Source organism: Myxine glutinosa, chromosome 10 (assembly GCF_964187855.1).
Source record: "Myxine glutinosa chromosome 10, kmMyxGlut1.1, whole genome shotgun sequence".
NCBI lineage: Eukaryota > Metazoa > Chordata > Myxini > Myxiniformes > Myxinidae > Myxine > Myxine glutinosa.
In genome coordinates, this window is record NC_136270.1 from 36661422 (window position 1) to 36681963 (window position 20542).

At 43.5% G+C, this 20542-nt stretch overlaps 1 protein-coding gene across 2 annotated transcripts in view; it reads left to right on the forward strand.

Moving 5' to 3' along the window:
- The window catches only part of LOC137434460 (von Willebrand factor C domain-containing protein 2-like), a 97136-nt gene that overhangs the window by 30487 nt on the left and 46107 nt on the right, over nt 1-20542 (forward strand). Inside the window, exon 2 of one of the 2 annotated variants that reach the window (XM_068127474.2) lies at nt 1925-2054. In XM_068127474.2, the coding sequence (XP_067983575.1) occupies nt 1925-2054 (130 nt within the window). Of the gene's footprint in view, nt 1-1924; nt 2091-20542 lie in introns of both variants that reach the window. The other variant, XM_068127475.2, reaches the window with a different exon arrangement.

Below are 20542 nucleotides of genomic sequence, written 5' to 3' on the forward strand. Positions count from 1 at the left end.
TAATTTAATAATTAATCGATTAATTGATTAATTGATTAATTAATAAATCAAAAATAGCCTTTGCAGCCAAATCACCTGGTCATTGGTATGTCCAAATATCAGCTTCCTAACTCAAAAGGTGCCTGAGTTAATGGTCAGAAGAGAAAGGAAATTTGATTAATTAAATAATTACTTAATTAATCGCTAATAATTAAATAACTCCTCAATTAATTGATTATTCCAAAAAACAAAAAATACCGTTTTTGACAAAGGACTTGCTCACTACTGCGCCGAAATTTCAGCTTCCTAGCTCAAAGGATGGCTGAGATATCGCCTAGACAAACAAACAATAAAGCAAGAAAACAAACAAGAAAGCAAGAAAACAAACAAACAAACAACCAGAGTGAAAACTGAGTACTCCCTTTCAGCGTGCGTCACTGCCGAGCCCCCTTCGGTGCCCAGCAATGACGATTTGCAATGCCTGGAGATGGCAGAGGAAAGGTGCGGTGAACAAAAACAAACAAGGAAGCAAGAAAACAAACAAACAAACAACCAGAGTGAAAACTGAGTACTCCCTTTCAGCGTGCGTCACTGCCGAGCCCCCTTCGGTGCCCAGCAATGACGATTTGCAATGCCTGGAGATGGCATAGGAAAGGTGCGGTGTACAACAAACTGGAATGGCACACGATAGAGCGCAACCTCCACCAGGCTGAACAATTTATGGTTTGTATCCCTATGATAGGTCGGATCTGCATCCAGACCTGACCCAAAATCGAACCAGCTTGTTCTTGTCGCCTTACCAATTCAACCACCAAGTTTTGTCATAAGTCGTCCACAACTTATTGAAATATCATACTCTATATATCCTTTTTGGCACTAACTCTCACTGGTGAAGAATCACTTTAAAAAAGTTAAAAACTATCTGATGCAAATTCGAATCTTCACCAAAATTGCATCAATTCTTCCTCGTCACACACCCAACCTGTCCGCCAAGATTCGTCCGAATACGTCCCTAACTTTTTGAAATATCGTGCTATATATCGTATTTGGCCCTGTCTCTCGATTGTGAAGAATCGCTTTTAAAATTCTGGCATTCAGATCTGGATCTGGGTCTTCACCAAGTCCGTGTCGCATACCCAACTATCCACCAAGTTTCGCCTGAATCCACCCATAACCTTTCCGAGGGACAGTATATCCTGTTCACAGACAGACAGACAGAGAAATAGACAGTGATGAAAACGCAAACTCCGTCCATCTTTGGTGACGGAGGAACATATATACCCTTACTTTTGATTGTGAAAAAGAAAAAACTTTTGCAAACATCAAGTTATTATGCAATCAAATTGGTTTAAAAGGTGATCATGGCTAACATGGCGGTGTGGAAAATGGTGTTGAGACTGATTTGGCGTATGCTGTATGAACATAGCAAATATTTCTCCCATATATCATTCAAAATCTTTCAACCATTACAACTCTTTCATCTAGTACCATATATATATATATATATATATATATATATATATATATATATATATATATATATATATATATATATATATATAATATATATACTGTATACAAGATCAAGGCTCGTGTTAGAGCTAACATTGATCACAAAAAGACAAACTGACACATAAAACATATGATAAAGGGAGCGGGAGACAAGATGCAGAGCAGGGACATCAGGAGATCTGTGGGAGGGAGAGCGCTTGGGGGGAGGAGGCATTGGAAGGGGGGGTGGGGGGGGAGAGGTAAAAAAAATACATGGACACTGCTAGGACTTCCAGGAAAGAAGTTGGTATTTCAAAAAAGTGGATCTGGGGTGAATTAACGGGGGTAGAAAAGATATGAAAGAATGGTGAAGTTGTTGCCTTGTTCTTATTCATAACAAATGTTCTTAAGTAATTTCTTATTTTCTTCCTTCTGCACACCCATTCCCCAACAGACATCCCAATGTGAGCGCTGTCGCTGTGAGTCGAATGGTGAGGTGGCCTGCGTGGTGGCTGACTGTCCCATTCCTGAGTGTGTGAACCCTGTTTACGAACCTGAACAATGCTGCCCCATCTGTCAACACGGTGCGTGGTACATGCAAGATCCTTAAACCTTCCCTGGTGCGTTAAAGGGGGAGTGGAAACCACGGTGGGTGATGCGCGATACATTGTGCGTAAAATGAAGTCAAGAAAGGCAAGGCAGTCGAGGACATTGCATTCACATAAATTCTTTTGAAAATAGGTTGTGATTACTTGTAGGTATTCAGTATCCAAAAGATAAAATTCGCAAAACTTTCAAGCTTTTATTTTTAATAACTTCAAGAAGTTTTTTTTTTTCCAAGAACTTTAAAAAAAAAAATTCCAGGATTTGTTTTTTTCCTCCCAAGAACTTTAAAAACATATTCAAGAAGTTTTCATTTTTCAAGAAGTTTTTAGTTTTTCAAGTTTTTCATTATAATTTTTTTTTATTTTTACAGGTTATCAGGTTTGTAGCGGAGTTATCACACAATTCACGCATACGTGCAGACATATACATGAGACAACATCAGACTTAACTTTCACACAACCAAACAGCAGCTGAGATTGGGGAAAGTGACGTCACCTCCCAGAATACACTGGGTACCAACGACATAATCTTGATGACGTCACTATTCTCTCCGCACTCAGCTGGGCAATCAAGGAAGAATTTCCTACTGCCCATGGATGGCAACCTATGTTGTTGTTTTTTTAATGCTCTTTCCTTTAAATGCTTTGGTATGACTAGGTCGAGTAGGTCGGGGTTCAAACAGCTGACGTCCCAGACTTGGAGCAGACACTCTAACCATTGCTGTAACCATGCCACCGAGTATGTTATGGTAATAATATGCATGAACTTCAAATATTCATCTGTACAATTAATTTGGTACCACGCAGACCGCAAACATTGCTATCAGTACATTCAATAATATTTGAAATTACAGAGGACAATAGGGAATTATTTCATCCTGAGCTCTTTTATATATGCAAAGTTATTTGTTAATTGGAGTCATGAGAAAACTAAACTATGCAGATTAATGAATGATGAGCACAACAGAAATGACCACAAACGAAATTAATTATAATTAATTAATTATAATTTCAATTAATTATAATTAATTAATTATATTATAATTTAATTATAATTATAATTAATTAATTGATTAATGAAGTAATTAATTAATGAATTAATTATAATTAATTATAATTTCAAGCAGAATAATTGCTTACATACACCAGTGGAACAAAATTGGCCCGCCATGTTGACTGGGGCAATTGTCTGTAATCATTACCTCCGCCACCAAAGGTGGATGGAGGTTATGTTTGCACCCCTGTCTGTCTGTTTGTCCGTTTGGCTGTCTGTCCGTTTGTGAACAAAATATCTCAAAAAGTTGGAGACGGATTCGGACGAAATCTGGCACAGATGTAGTATATGTGACAATGACGAAATGATTAGATTTTGGTGAAGATCCGGATTCAGATTCGGCAACTAGAATTTTTAAATTGATTCTTCACCATTGGGAGATAGGGCCAAAAACGATACATAGCGGGATATTTCAAAACGTTATGGATGGATTTGGACGAAACATTGTGGACTGGTTGTGTGTGAGACCAGGAAGAATCGATTCGGTTTTGGTGAAGATCTGAAAATGGATTCCGATATGAGAATTATTTAATTTTTAAGTGATTCTTCACCATTGAGAGTTCGGGCCAAAAACGATACATAGCGAGATATTTCAAAACGTTATGGATGGATTTGGACGAAACATTGTGGACTGGTTGTGTGTGAGACCAGGAAGAATCGATTCGGTTTTGGTGAAGATCTGAATATGGATTCCGATATGAGAATTATTTAATTTTTCAGTGATTCTTCACCATTGAGAGTTTGGGCCAAAAACGATACATAGCAGGATATCTCAAAACATTATGGATGGATTTGGACGAAACATTGTGGACTGGTTGTTTGTGAGACCAGGAAGAATCGTTTCGATTTTGGTGAAGATCTGAATATGGATTCCGATATGAGAATTATTTAATTTTTAAGTGATTCTTCACCATTGAGAGTTCGGGCCAAAAACGATACATAGCAGGATATCTCAAAAAATTATGGATGGATTTGGACGAAACATTGTGGACTGGTTTTGTGTGAGACCAGAAAGAATCGTTTCGATTTTGGTGAAGATCTGAATATGGATTCCGATATGAGAATTATTTAATTTTTAAGTGATTCTTCACCATTGAGAGTTCGGGCCAAAAACGATACATAGCAGGATATCTCAAAAAGTGATGGATGGATTTGGACTAAACTTGTTGGACAGGTTGTGTCTGTGACAAGGAAGAATCGATTCAATTTGGTGAAGATCCGGAACCAGCTAGTATAATTTTTAAAGTGATTCTTCACCATTGAGTGATACGACCAACCAGGCAGAGTTTCGCTCTCTACTGAGTGCCGTTCCAGTTTACAAGTGTGATGAGTAAGCAATGGCATGCCTGTGGTCGTGTCACATAAAACCTTTTGAATACGGTGCGTGAGTTAAAACTTCCCATTTTCAGGAATCAAACAGGTTGCGAACATTGGCATTTTGGCTGCGGCAAAGCAGCATTCAGAAGAGTTGGACTTTTGTGTGCAATACAGGTTCGATGATCACAACAAATCAAATGGTAGTAGTCTTCATCCACTGCGATATCCAGTGGAATTGCCCACTTTAGCTAAATTGGGATGTGGTTGGAACCTAGATCGTCCATTATTGGGATTAGGACTTTTTAGGATGCAGAGAAATTGTTCCCCTTTTCACAAAGCTGAATGACACTTCACGTATAGATCATAGTTGTAGTGCGAGGTTAACCATAGTTGTAGTGTGAATAATCTCCAGAAATGACATGTTCAAAGAAACTTCAAACTTTTCAACGAACGATATGATTCAGTCGAAGCACCTTTGTGAGGATGCGTGGCATCCATTTTGACATCACATTCCCTTGTTTGCCCCCCTCCTCCACCTCCAAACTAGTCCGCTATCAGTATGTGAACTTCTGTTAACTTTACTATCCCTGAATAAGTCACAAGCTATTTAAATGTGATAGGCTCATATTGAAGCAACGGTTTGTTAATGACAGAAATTATCCAAACATCATCTAGTCTAGTCGAAATCTTACCAGAACACAGGCCATTGTGCACATTCAGTTTTCCTGCAAGAGAAATTGATTCCCATTACTGAGAGATTTGCAATTGCAGACAAGAGTAAGAAGAAATGCAAAAATATAATGATGGATTTTATGTGCATTGTTCTTCTGCAGCACAAGAACTGTTCGGGTTTTCTATATATATTTTTTGTTTTTTGGATACAAGATCGAGGCTCGTGTAAGAGCTAACATTGATCACAAAAAGACAAACTGACACGTAAAACATAAAACATATGATAAAGGGAGCGGGAGAACAAGATGGAGAGCCAGGACATTGGGAGATCTGTGGGAGGGAGAGGATTTGGGGAGAGGAGCCATAGGAAGAGGGGGGGAGGTGGGAGAGGTAATAAACACATGGACACTGCTGGGACTTCCAGGAAAGAAGTTGGTATTTCAAAAAAGTGGATCTGGGGTGAATTAACGGGGGTTGAAAAGATCAAGGTTTTGGATGGGGGAAGATAAGAGATGGTGGTGAACAGCTGTTTTAAAGACCTGGAGGGAGGAGTGGGATTGAAGAGAGTGAGGGGGTTTTTCCAGAGGCCGGAGAAAACAGGAATGAAAGAGTGAAGGTGAGCAGAGAGTCTTGATTTTGGCAGTTTCATCAGAAGAGGGTTGCTGGCAGATCTTGTGCGACCTGTAGGAATATTAGGGGGACAGAGCCCAGAGAGAGCTGGGGGAGTAAGGCCGGAGTGGAGTCGATAGAAGACAGAGCGTTCAGATCTCTTCAGAACTCTTCTTCACTGAAGCTTTCTGCCATGGTTTAATCCATGGGGCTAAACATACAGTACTATATATATATATATATATATATACACTATATATACATACATACATACATACACACACACAAGTGGGGGTACCTGTGAGAAGCCCAAGGGGATAGACATGTCTGACATTTGGATATCTTGAGATAGATGCTGCATGAAGCGTTTTACAAAATGGTTACTGGCAACTCGTCAGATCCAGAAATGATGTAATCTGCACAATTTATTTACTTCTGATAACATGTGAATGCATGTGCATGCACATGGGAAACACCGTTTGTAATGCGTAATTACACGTAATGTAAAGTGTGCCTTCAAGACCTCAAATCTTCTCCCCTCCCTCGCCATCCACATCATGCACACTGCACAGGGGAGAGGATCACACACAGGGGGGAGAAGGGAAATGGAGGGAGGGTAGGGGGAGAAGGGAGAGGGGAGTGAGAGAGGGGGGAGATTGACACTTCTCCCTTGACTTGAGAGGGGGGAGGGGAAAGATCCCACCTTGACTGCTTTACTTCTGTTGTTCATTTCTTACTTTAAAAGTATCGAATACACTTCACTTTACAAATGATAAATTGCTTGCAACCAAACGTCATCCGGATTATCCCGTTATTATCCATTATGGATTATTATCCATCATTAACCTAGGAATATGAAAAATATTATCACACAACAGTTTAAACTACATTTTAAAAAGCATTTTGTTCTATAAATGGTAACTTTTATCCAATATTCTTCCCGTTTTTTGCAACGGAGTCTAAAACAATCTTAGAGACTGAGGAAAATGAAATCAGATATCAAATTCGAGTTTAGGTAACACTGTGAGAGAGTCAGAAAGCACGAGCCTTACAAAAGAGGCCTCAGAGCTATGCAGTTTGAACACAATGGTGATTTGTTTTTGAAGCCCCTCCCAGAATGGGCGTAGCCACTCAAAGGGGAAAGCCCCTCCCAGAACGGGTACAGCCACTCCCTCAATGGGGAAAGCCCCTCCCCGAATGGGTGTAGCCACTCCCTCAATGGGAAAAGCCACTCCCAGAATGGGTGTAGCCACTCCCTCAATGGGAAAAGCCACTCCCAGAACTGGTATAGCCACTCCCTCAATGGGAAAAGCCACTCCCAGAATGGGTGTAGCCACTCCCTCAATGGGGAAAGCCCCTCCCAGAACTGGTGTAGCCACTCCCTCAATGGGGAAAGCCCCTCCCAGAACGGGTGTAGCCACTCCCTCAATAGGGAAGGCCCCTCCCAGAACTGGTGTAGCCACTCCCTCAATGGGGAAAGCCCCTCCCAGAACGGGTGTAGCCACTCCCTCAATGGGGAAAGCCCCTCCCAGAATGGGTGTAGCCACTCCCTCAATGGGAAAAGCCACTCCCAGAACGGGTGTAGCCACTCCCTCAATGGGAAAAGCCACAGCCATAAATGGACAGACATGCTGGAGGAGAGTATTATCGTGATATACATGATATAAGACAGATGCACTTCACATTTGCCATTGTTTAGTCATAAAAGGGACACCAACCAATAATTAGTTCTAGAACTCTACTCCACTAATGTGAAACAACTAAGAAAGAGCAGACTTAGCCTGAGGCGACGTTTCATTCATGGTCCACGAACTTTGTTGAGCCTATACCATGCCTTTTCACCTCGCCTGCCACTCGACGCACATGCAGGAAGCTTACGGAGCAAATATCACATGTCACCTGAGGCTAAGTCTGCTCTTTCTTAGTTGTTTCAAATTGGTGCAATAGAGCTGGAGTAGTAATTGTTGGTCGGTGTGCCTTTCTTACAAAACAATAGTTACATGTGCATATCTATATTAAATAAAAGGAGCACAATGACACTAGATGTGACAAGACATTGATGTTCACCTCCAAACTAGGATGGCGTCCGTGTGTCACTCAGATCTTGCAGTCTGACATTTATTTATTCCTCTATGGTCATGAATAAACAAAAGCAGAGCCGTTGATCCAGATTTCAACCTTGTTATGAGCTCGTCAGGATGGTGGAGAGCATCCCTTTAGCAGGACTCCTCGAAGTAATTTAATTTTTTTAATGGTATTAGTTTTGGGAGATGAATGTCCATGCCGCAGCTGTCAAGGTCCATGTTACACTGTGTTTGTGGGTGATTGGTTGCAGGAGTTAAAATCCAGTAATCTGTTGGTGTGGATTGGTTTCCTGTAAACCGACGCCTACAGGTAGTAATTGAGTTATTGATGTAAAGTGCAACTCCGCCACCAGTGTGGGGTTGAAGCCTATCAAATCGCAGGAGACAATAGCCAGGAAGCCACAAAGGAGTCAGAGACATTCTATGGGAGGAAGAACTGTGTTAAACAGATTTCTTTAAAAAAATACATGGGCTAATGCTCATAGTAGAGCTGACACACACACACTCACACACACACACACACACACACACACACACACACACACACACACACACACACACACACACACAGACATACTGATGAGCCAAACACTTAACACAGCCACTGAGCTTGAGGGAAGTGCCATCACTTCCAGGGATACTCTGGGTACCAGCAGGGTCACAACAATGGCGCCGCTTTTTCTCACCGTACTCAGCGGGGCATTTCCTCAAGAGGAATTTCCTCCTCCCCATGGATGCCAACAGAAGGGGATTGTCCATGCTCTATCCTTTTCAAGCAAGAAAGCAGCACATACCATTTTAAAAGTAATTGATATGACTTGAACCGGTCCAAACCGGATGGGTGTTTTTTTATGAGACACCATCTCCTTACTGGACGGCCAGTGGCTCTCCAGGGGATCTCATCCACCCTTTGCCAGGTGTTGCTTTTCATCCCCGCAGGGTGTCACAGTCACCCTCCCCACTAGCAAAGCTAACAACAGTCAACAGCCCTCACCGACAACCCGAACATGCGGCAGGTAGCACTGCACTGGGTTACATGTTACCAGTGGCAGTCCCAAAAGACTGACTTGACCAGAAATTATGTCTGTACATATATATTGTTGCGGATCTCCAACGTCGGCCTTCCCCTTACCAAGGGGGGATTAATCCCCTTGTCTTTTATCTAGCCGACGCGATCCGGGGCTATCACGTTCCTTCCGGTCAGCGTTAAATAGGGTTGTAAGCCGAATTCTTATTACGTAAGTACTAACACCGGCTATGAAGCAAGGAAATAACCCCACCCGAACCACGGTTTTAGTGGACACGCCGAGCGATAGCGAGCCGCGATTCGGGCCGTTAACGGGAACTAACCCGATTGGAACGGTTGTGATCGTGCCACGCTTACCCAATGGAGAAATCACTAAGACGGTCGAATTAAGAGGAAACGGGAAGAACAAGTAATTTGTTACGCTTTGTACAAATAAGAAGAGGAAGAGAAGAAGGAGCAATGTACAGTGAAGAAGAAGAAGCAGATACACAGGGCAGCCTTATAACAGTCTTAACTTATCCCTGGACACGGGCCCGTTCACACTCAGTCACACTCTCAGACTCACTCACACGGGGTTTGTAGATGGTCGGGTTGAGGGTCCACCGATGGCGTCCACAGCTCGCTCCGGTCCCCGACTCGTACCACGAAGGCGATGAAGATGGTAGACGGCAGGCAAGATCTCCGCGAGCCGGTGGCGCGGATCGGACAATTACGTGGGGGGGGGGGGGGGGGTCGGTAAGCTGGGCGATTACACTAGCGTACGTAATAGTTGTACCGGCGCCTTCTACGCGCTCCCGGTATAGATCGATACAAGGCGCCACTTCCACAAGTCCTCTGCAATGCGCCGCTCCAGCAATGCTTTCACAATGATGTCACCAAGACGCCTTTCCCAATCGACCTTGCACAATGATTGCAGTTGCGTCAGTCCTTCAGACCTCTCCCTTCTCAATACTTGTCACAGCACGTCTCTCCTCATAACTCAAGTCCTCTTCATAACTCTGAACTGCGACCTCACGAGCGCCTCTGCTTCTCATAACTTAAGTCCTGCGACCTCACGAGCGCCTCTCCCTTCTCATAACTGAGGTGGGGGCCTCACGTGAAGGGTTTTATTGCCACGCCCAGCGAACCCTCTGGAATCTCTAGCCACACCCTGTCAGGCGATGTCGCCTCAGCCCTGATTGGCTGGTGGCCCTTACCGTCCCTCCTGCTGCCGATCCGATCTCAGCCTCACTGCCGCTCCACCCCCCTTTTTGGGCCTTACCTCGTGGCTGGGATAGTTCCAGAAAACCAGCAAACCAAGAGCAGCAAACGCTGCTGGCAGCCAAAGCGTAACAAATGCGAGCATCCCAAACTGCGAGCATCCCAAGCGTAACAAACTGCGAGTTGTCAAATGGGGTGCGGGATGGATTCTGACCAATGAGGTGGAATTTGGAGGGTGGAGGCACAATGGAACGGGACCTACTCTTATTTGTTTAACACAACGCAGATGATAACTAGGCAAATGGCCTTATCCTAAACACATACTATGACATAACTAATGTTCTAAATGGGTCTACGTGTTGTTTGTGGCCTAACTATGGGGTGCAACCTTTAACCTTTATTAATCAAATATGTACACTTTCAGAACCGCAACAATATATATATATATATACAATGTACATGCTAGAAAACTCATATACAAGCACATGCTCTACAGAATGCGCCAGTTATGCTGCAACAGTTTCCTGAGTTGGGCTGCATTGCTGTTGGTTCATCCCCCTGAGGGCGGATACTCAAAAAAGTGCAGGAATTTAGCCAATGTACCGGCGATAGCTCAATACTCTTCACGTTGGCTATCATGGCTTCTCTGACGTCTACCAACTAATTACAGCACATGGGACACCCAGTTTAACGACACCCATAACACCCTGCACTGCCCTCTCTCCACCTCACCCCCAAGAATACCTTTGGCTACGGCTTCCCCTTCGCTCCCACCTTTTGTTCATATGTGTGTTGTACCGTCCACCAAACAGTGATGACTCTATCTACATCTTGCTGTCTGATAATATGGACCAACTTCTATCTACCCATCCCAACTCTCTCTTCCTCATATGTGGTGATTTCAATTGTCACCATGCCAGTTGGCTGGGTGTGGGTACCTCTCTCACCAGCCATGGCTCTTCAGCAAAGGACTTCTGTGACTCACTGGGACTGACATAATCTGTCAATTTCCCGACCCGGATCTCAGTCAACGGAGCATCTTCTCTTCTGGACTTGGTTATGACTAACTTCCCTGAAAATATCTGCTGCTCTTCTTCTGCTCCAATCGGCTCATCTGATCATGTGCTTGTTAAAGTGGACATCTCTCTGACCATTCTCAGAGAGCCTCCTCAGCGTCGACGAGTCTGGCATTTCACTCAGGCCAACTGGCACGGTCTTCAAGCAGCCATCAATCATCTGGACTGGTCTCCCATCTCTACCGCCTCTGACATCAACTCATCCTGGGAATTCTTCCAAAGTAAATTGCTCTCTCTCATGCACAGATTTATCCCATCTCGTCTTCAGTTGTCATACCCTTCCTCCCGTCCATGGTACACGGAATCTTGTGGTGAGGCTATTTACCAGAAACAACTTGCTTTCGTCTCCTGGAAAGCAAATCCAACGGAAGGAAATCTCATTTCCTTCCACAAAGCCCGAAACAAGTGTGTGTCCACCCTCAGGAGAGCCAGGAAACAATATCTCTCCGTTCTCAGGACAGAACTCTCTTATCTGTCTCCCTCTTCCAAATCCTGGTGGCGTCTGGTCAAATCTGTTTCTGGTGTTTGTTCCCCCTCCATCCCCTCCCTCACCTCAAACGGCCACACGGCTGACTCCACATGTGAAAAAGCTGAATGCCTCAACTCTGTGTTTGCCTCTAAATCTTGTGTCCAAAACCCATCCCTCTCTGTACCCACCATACCCAGTCGTACCGAGCTGCTCCTGGACTCTGTGCCCTTTCCTCCTGACAAGGTGGAAAAGTTTCTGTCAACCCTCAACTCTGATTCTGCAACTGGACGTGACGGCATCAGCCCACGGGTCCTAAAATCCTGTTCTTCCGCTCTTTCACTCCCTCTCTCTGTTCTCTTCACCCTCTCTTTTGCTCAAGGTCATCTGCCATCTGCTTGGAAATCTGCCAACATCACCACTTTGCACAAAAAAGGTGCAAAAACAGATCCTAGCAACTACAGACCAATCAGCCTTCTCCCAATTATCAGCAAAGTCATGGAATCCATCATTGCTTCAGATATGAAATCTTTGCTCTTCTCCAATGGCTTGATCTCTGATCATCAATTTGGTTTCAGACCTGGTCACTCTACTCTGGACATGCTGCTTCTGCTTTCTCAACAATGGATGGAGGTCCTCAATGCCAAACAGGAAATTAGAGCTGTCTCCCTTGACATATCACGTGCCTTCGATATGGTCTGGCACCCCGCTCTGCTCACCAAACTATCCTCTTTTGGTATCCATGGAAATCTCCACGCATGGCTGGCGGACTTCCTCTCTAGTCATAGTCAACATGTGGCCCTGAATGGGTTTCTCTCATCTCCTCTTCCTGTTCAGGCTAGAGTTCCCCAAGGCAGTGTTCTGGGCCCTGTGCTTTTTCTGGTCTTCATCAATGATCTCTCTGACTCTCTTGAAAATCCTCTCTATCTCTTTGCTGATGACTCTACTCTCTGCCGCTCCATTCTTCATCCCTCAGATCAGCAGTCTGCAGCCTCCTCACTCCCTGCAGACCTGGACAAAATCACAGACTGGGCAAACAACTGGAACATGTCTTTCAATCCTGTCAAATCTCACACTCTTACGATGTCTCTCCGAAAAGACCGACTGGACAACCCTCCCATCCACTTTCTGAATAATCCTCTCCAAGAAGTTCTGTCACTCAAGCTTTTGGGTCTCACTATCTGCCATGATCTTTCCTGAGAAAACCACATTTCAAATCTGGCCTCCAAAGCCAGTCGCCGACTGGGCATCCTCCGTCGTGCGAAGTCCTTCCTTGGCACACCTGAGCTCCTCACCACATACAAGGCTTTCATCTGCAGCTCAATGGAATACTGCTCTCCCCTCTGGGCTGGTGCTCCTGCCTCACACCTAGCTCGTCTTCACGCTGTTGAAACCAAAGCATTCAGAATCATTGGAATCTCCTGCGATGAAGCTAACTCCAAGGGCCTCTCACTCACTCACCGCAGGCAGGTTTGGTGGTCTTTTCCGTCTTCTACTAACTCCTCTCTCGCCTTGCCCCCCGCCCCCCCCCCCCCCCCAGCTCTCTCTGGGCTCTGTCCCGCAAATATTCCTACAGGTCGCACAAGATCTGCCTGCAACCCTCTTATGGTTAAACTGCCAAAATCAAGACTCTCTGCTCACCTTCACTCCTTCATTCCTCTTTTCTCCCGCCTCTGGAACAAACTCCCTCACTCTCTTCAATCCCACTCCACCCTCCAGGTCTTTAAAACAGCTGTTCACCACCATCTCTTATCTTCCCCCATCCAAAACCTTTATCTTTTCGACCCCCGCTAATTTCACCCCAATTCCACTTTTTTGAAATACCAACTTCTTTCCTGGAAGTCCTTGATGACCTTGTGTTTTATAGTTCTCCCACCCCCCCCCCCCCTTCCCACGCCTCCTCCCCCCAAGCCCTCTCCCTCCCACACATCTCCCTGCTCTCAAATGTTGTGTGGTCTCAAGTGTTTGTGTGCTTCCCCTTCTCTCCCCATCTTGTCTTCCGCTCCGTCTTTTTATATATTTTGTTTGTCTGGTTGATTTGTTTGTGAAGTAAATGTCAGCTCTTTCACGAGCCTCGATTCAGTATACAAAAAAAAAAAAAAAAAAATCTGAGGGACAGCACACACATTGATGCAAAAACCCTGCATGCAAAAACTTCAGTATGGCAGTTTATGGGTGGGTTAACATTCAAACCTAAAACTAACCCTTTCTGTTAATTCCGCATCGAGTCGACTGCATTTCTCAGCCACGTGTTCAGGTGTTGCCAATTTGTTTTTCATTTACACCAAATCTTTTCCCAATTTCCAACATCCTTTTGTGACCTGTTTGAATTGGCTAACATGTTGTGACAACTGGGTCATTTACATCAGTTCACAACCCATTAAATCAATCAGGAAATATGTCCTTAAAGTAATTTTTCATTTCATTCAATTTAACATTTCATGTGTCCATTTATTTTTTTGTGTGTCATTCAAATCGGTTTTCAAGGTAATAAAGATATCATCCCTTTTAGTATTAAATGTCACTCGTCAGTTTTAAATGTAATCATGTTAACATGTATCTTGGCACTCATTGTGTTTCTGTTATTATTAATTTGAGCATTCAATGTGTTTTTTCTGTCAATCATGAAACTATTTAAACACCAGAGCAATACTTGAGCTCAGGAGCTCGAATTCAACACCTCTAACCTTTTAAATGCTGAGCGTAAATCAAGCAAGGGAGCAGCAAACACCGTTTCTAAAGTCTTTGGTGATGACCCGGAGGGTGGTTAAACCACCGACCTCCAAGACTCAGAGCGGACTCTATAACCATCACACCACCGCGCATGGTCTCTTTATCATTACCTGACAACAAGTGTCAGGTACCTTGGGGTAACAGTGCAATGCCCTGAGGATAGTGCTGTGATAATTATAAACCTGGTTAACCAAATGGGTTGAGTTATTGTACACCGCTCCCTCCCTATTCCATCTCTTGGCGCTGCATGGCGTCATCGCCGGAGGGGGCCCGGCGATGACGCCCGCCGAAGGGGAGTACTCAGTTTTCACTCCGTTTATTTTCTTGCTTGTTTGTTTAGCCAGGCGATATCTCAGCCATCCTTTGAGCTAGGAAGTTGAACTTTTGACACAATAGTGCACATTGCTGCTCTCAAATGTTGTGTTTGTGTGCTTCCCCTTCTCTCCCCATCTTGTCTTCTGCTCCCTCTTTTTATATATTTTGTTTGTCTGGTTGATTTGTTTGTGAAGTAAATGTTAGCTCTTTCACGAGCCTCGATTCAGTATACAAAAAAAAAGAAAAAAAAAGTGCTTTGACAAAAACTCTATTTTTATTTTTTTAATTAATTGATTACTTACTTAATTATTGTTTCTTTATTAAGTACTTATTTATTTTCTTTCTCATCTGGGCAATATCTCAGGCATCCTTTGAGCTAGTAAGCTGATATTTAGATATGACAGTGACCATGTGATTTGGCTAAAAATTGCGTTTTTGATTTATTGATTAATCAATTAATCGATTAATTACTTAATTCTTTAAATAACTGCTTAATTAATCTATCTATAATTCCAGTAATCTCTGTGTGTGTGTATGTGTGTATGTCTGTGTGTTTGTCTGTGACCGCTGTTTCTCGACAACCACGGGTCCGATATACTTGAAACTTGCCAGGTATATTGCTGGGGACCTGAGGATGTGCCTTTTCAAGGTTTCATATTAATCGGACAAGTAGTTACCGAGCTATGGCGATTTCTTTACCAAACTCCGCAAGCCGTTCGCTTTGGACCAAACCATTTCATGTAAATAGAGGGGGGGGATTGTCACCGTACTCGCAAGCCGTTCGCTTTGGACCAAACCATTTCATGTAAATAGAGGGGGGGGATTGTCACCGTACTCGCAAGCCGTTCGCTTTGGACCAAACCATTTCATGTAAATAGAGGGGGGGGATTGTCACCGTACTCGCAAGCCGTTCGCTTTGGACCAAACCATTTCATGTAAATAGAGGGGGGGGATATAATTTTAGATATATATATAGTACGGGCATGCCCTAGTCTATCTATAATTCCAGTAATCTCTGTGTGTATGTATGTATGTATGTCTGTATGTCTGTGACCGCTGTTTCTCGACAACCACGGGTCCGATATACTTTAAACTTGCCAGGTATATTGCTGGGGACCCGAGGATGTGCCTTTTCAAGGTTTCATATTAATCGGACAAGTAGTTAGCGAGCTATGTCCAAAAAACGATTCAACCAATCAGAGAGCAGCGAGCTATCACGTGTGCCGAACGTGGCGAACAGACTCTGCCTCGGACGGCACATTTGAGAGCGTATTCATTTATTTCACGTTGGCAAACTATGTTGGCGTTAAACTATGTTTTAAAACTAATTAAAACTACTTTGCGATTCTTTCGCTTTCCTGCGCGTTTGTGCACGCTATGGCGATTTCTTTACCAAACTCCGCAAGCCGTTCGCTTTGGACCAAACCATTTCATGTAAATAGAGGGGGGGGATTGTCACCGTACTCGCAAGCCGTTCGCTTTGGACCAAACCATTTCATGTAAATAGAGGGGGGGATATAATTTTAGATATATACTGAAACGCAAAAGAAACTTACCACCTTTGAAACCTTTAAATATCAACAATAACACTGCGTGTAGTAAATGTGTGAACTTATTTGTGGACAATAGTGTCCTCACTGTCAGACAAAACGGTCACGGATGGTCACTTGAACCTTCAATGGTCACTTCATAGCACAGCTGTTGAACAGCCGTTTTGACTGTCAGTGATTAGCCAAGGGGTACGGGATGATTTTAATGAGCTGCACGTGATGTCTTGATATTGGCTTTTAAAAGGCCAGTGCAAAATGGGCATTTTGACCGAAAAATTTGACCATTTTGACCAACTTCAAAAGGACCGAAAACGCAAAAGAAACTTACCACCTTTGAAACCTTTAAATACCCAGAACTGAGACCTGAGACCACCCAGAACTGAGAAACTTTCAGCATGACAACGCTCATCCCCATGCTGCTCGCTTTACCACTGCATTTCTCCAAGGCGAGAACATCAACACCATGCAGTGGCCTGCACTCTCCCCTGACCTGAATCCCATGGAGCACCTGTGGGATGAGCTTGGGAGACGCGTAGTTGGCAGGGCCAGGACACGGGCAGAGCTGCTTCAGACATTGAGGACTGAGTGGGACAGAATCCAGCAGCAATCCATCCAAAGACTGGTAGGCAGTATACGCCGACGATGCACTGCCTGTGTCAAAATCAATGGTGGCCACACACGCTATTGAAAGGGGACTGACATTGCACCCTGTGCTGTTCTGTACTGTAGAACAAACTGATGAGATGGTGTATCTTGGTCAAAAACTTGACATGTCATCAATAAAATGCCAATGTTTCAATTAGCAATTGTTGGTTTGTTTTATTTTGAACTGTTACAATTTTATTACATTTCAAACAAGTGGTAAGTTTCTTTTGCGTTTTCGGTCTTTTTGAAGTTGGTCAAAATGGTCAAATTTTTCGGTCAAAATGCCCATTTTGCACTGGCCTTTTTAAAGCCAATATCAAGACATCATGTGCAGCTCATTAAAATCATCCCGTACCCCTTGGCTAATCACTGACAGTCAAAACGGCTCTTCAACAGCTGTGCTATGAAGTGACCATTGAAGGTTCAAGTGACCATCCATGACCGTTTTGTCTGACAGTGAGGACACCATTGTCCACAAATAAGTTCACACATTTACTACACGCAGTGTTATTGTTGATATTTAAAGGTTTCAAAGGTGGTAAGTTTCTTTTGCGTTTTCGGTCTTTTTGAAGTTGGTCAAAATGGTCAAATTTTTCGGTCAAAATGCCCATTTTGCACTGGCCTTTTTAAAGCCAATATCAAGACATCGCGTGCAGCTCATTAAAATCATCCCATACCCCTTGGCTAATCACTGACAGTCAAAACGGCTGTTCAACAGCTGTGCTATGAAGTGACCATTGAAGGTTCAAGTGACCATCCGTGACCGTTTTGTCTGACAGTGAGGACACTATTGTCCACAAATAAGTTCACACATTTACTACACGCAGTGTTATTGTTGATATTTAAAGGTTTCAAAGGTGGTAAGTTTCTTTTGCGTTTCAGTATATATATAGTACGGGCATGCCCTAGTTTTCAAAAATTTACAGCATCGGATGAAACACTGGTGATATAGCTATGTTATTAGCCAATTGATTAAGAAATTAATTTCTTATTTTACGATTATTAGGCAATTCATCAATTAATTATTGTACACCTCTCCCTCCCAATTCCCTCTCCATGTCCTGCACGATGACATCACTGTCTGTCTACCCCGGCAATGGGGTGCGCTGGAGGATATGTTATTTATTTATTTAGCATGGGCGCGGTGTACTTTGAATGTAGCTCTACTTGTCACTCTTATATTTACCTTCCTTTTGGGTTAACATTTAACCAAATTGCACCCATTGAACACAAGCGAGTAGGAATGGAAGCATACAAGTAGCACCACATTGATAACTGGAAAGCATCCCAAAAAGAAAAGTCCGTCCACGCGTCCACTTTGTACTCAAATTAAGCATGACGAAAACGGCTAAAAAAAATTGCACATTTTATTCATTTGTGTTTTCTATATTCTCACAATGAAGGATTGTTGAAGATTTGATGACAAAAGCTCAAATGGTAAAAATAATATGGAGTGGACAGACACACTGAAGCTCAATGGTGAACCTCCCCAGACCTACCCTTAGCGATCGTCCACAACTTACATGCCCACACTCCAATGATGGAATATTTCGTTCGGACCCCCATACGACCTTGCCCTTCAACATTTAGGGATAGAGTGTAAATGAAGAAAATGTGTTCCAATCTACACTCTATCCATAAAACTCAACATCATGAAAATCGGAGGAAAATTATTCAAGTTATAATCAAAAATGGGCTTTTTGTTTATTAGGTCACAATCTGCAAAAGCAATTCAAGGACACTAATCAAGTATCAGATGCAAAACTTCAGCGCAGGTGCACTATTATAATGCAAGAACATCTTGGAAGGCCAAGCAGTCTGAGATTCTGCATTTTTTGCTTGACCGCATTGTTTTTTCAGACCACCATTTGACCTTGACCTTCAACTTGGAGGGGGATGATGTACTGCAAATAAAGTGTAAATGCACCTTGGTCTATGCTATCTGGAGAGGGCAATTTCGTTCTGATAGGACAAATCTTAGTCAAGTTATTGTGGAAAAGGTTAAAATGTCTATAATTGGGTCAAGACTTTAAAATTAGGTCAAGGCCAGAAAAATTATGTTTACTCCGCAAACATTTCATTAATGTTGTTGATGCAAAATTTAATTCTGAAAGTCCCAGCTGGCTCCAAGATACAGCTCGGAAAGTTTGGAAATTGGGAGTGCCTGCCAGGAGTTTGACTACATGTTGCAACATGTGATCATCAGACCATTGTCCAGCACTTGGGCTTCAACGCTACACATGGTACCCAAAAAGACACGTGGATTGCGGGGATTACCACTCCTTAAAGAATACGACTCTTCCAGACAGTTATCCCATTCCACACGTTAAGGATTTTACCGCTAAACTGCATGGCACTCCAATCTTCTCCAATTATTTCAAAGGTTGACCTCATTCGTGCCTACCATCAGATTTCCATGGCTCAAGATGACATCTGAAGACAGCAGTCACTACACCTTTTGGCCCATTTGAATTCCTTTGGATGCTCTTTGGCCTACATAATGCCATACAAAGATTTCAACATTTTATCGATCAGGTGCTCCAGGGATTACCCTTCTGCTGCATGTTGCATGTATGTATATAGATTCTATTCCAATTGCCAGCGGAACTGCAGAAAACATCAGGAACACCTTTTGAACTTCACCCGTTTTCAGGACTTCGGCATCGTCATCAATCCAACAAAGTGCACATCCGGCATTCCGGAGTTGAATTTCCTCAGCCACTGTGTTAACAGCTCAGGCATTCATCCATTCGAGAAGAAGGTGCAGACTATTTGGGATTTCCCGTTACCTTCATCTCAACACAAGCTATTAGTTTTTGGGCCTCATCAACTTGTTCTATCGATTTATTCCAAACTAATCCACAACACTCCAGCCGCAGTATGAGTTACTCACAGCTGTTAAGCACCAAGTGTTCCGATGGTCAGAGCCATTATTGTCAGTCTTCCACACCATCAAAGGCACACCGGCCAACGCCTCGCTCCTGATTCAAGCCAGAGGTGCCAACATGCCTGATGGTAGATAGATGCATCTGAAGTCGCGGTGTGGGTGGCCCTTCACCAGTTCATCAATACCAGTTGGCATCAACGAGCATTTTTCTCTAAAATGCTGAAACCAACAGAGCACAAGTACAGCACCTTTGATTGGGATTGGCCATCAAGGGGCCATACACTCATTGTATCCCTCACCATCAAGCACTTCCGCCACTTCTTAGAGGCCAATTATCTGTCCGGACTGACCATAAACCTTTAACTTTCGCTCTTTTTTCACTTTCTCTCACTCTGCACACTTCTCGAACTCAGTTATATCTTGCAATTCACCACCAGTATCCAGCGATCAAAGGAATCGTGAACTTGGCAGCCAACACTCTCTCACGTATCGAGGTATTGACATTGTCTTCTGATGATGGTGTGAGTCGTCGCTTTCGACCAACGCTTTCAACGTCTCTTCCCTTCATTGACGTGCTTACTAAGCATTGTGCATCGGTGAGCAAGTGCCAATGAAGGGAAAAACCTGCACAGGGAAGCAATTGAAGTGATAGAGGTGTGTGCCATCCCTCTCCCACTCACTATTGCGATGAGCATCAATGGCTGCAGGTGCAGTTCATTCAACGTGAAGTCTGATGCACTGCACATAGGCGCAGCAGACTTGCCAGGTTGTCGGTATGTTGACGGCTGCCCTTAATGTCCAAAGTGTACACAGCTGTCTGCAGTTGCTGTAC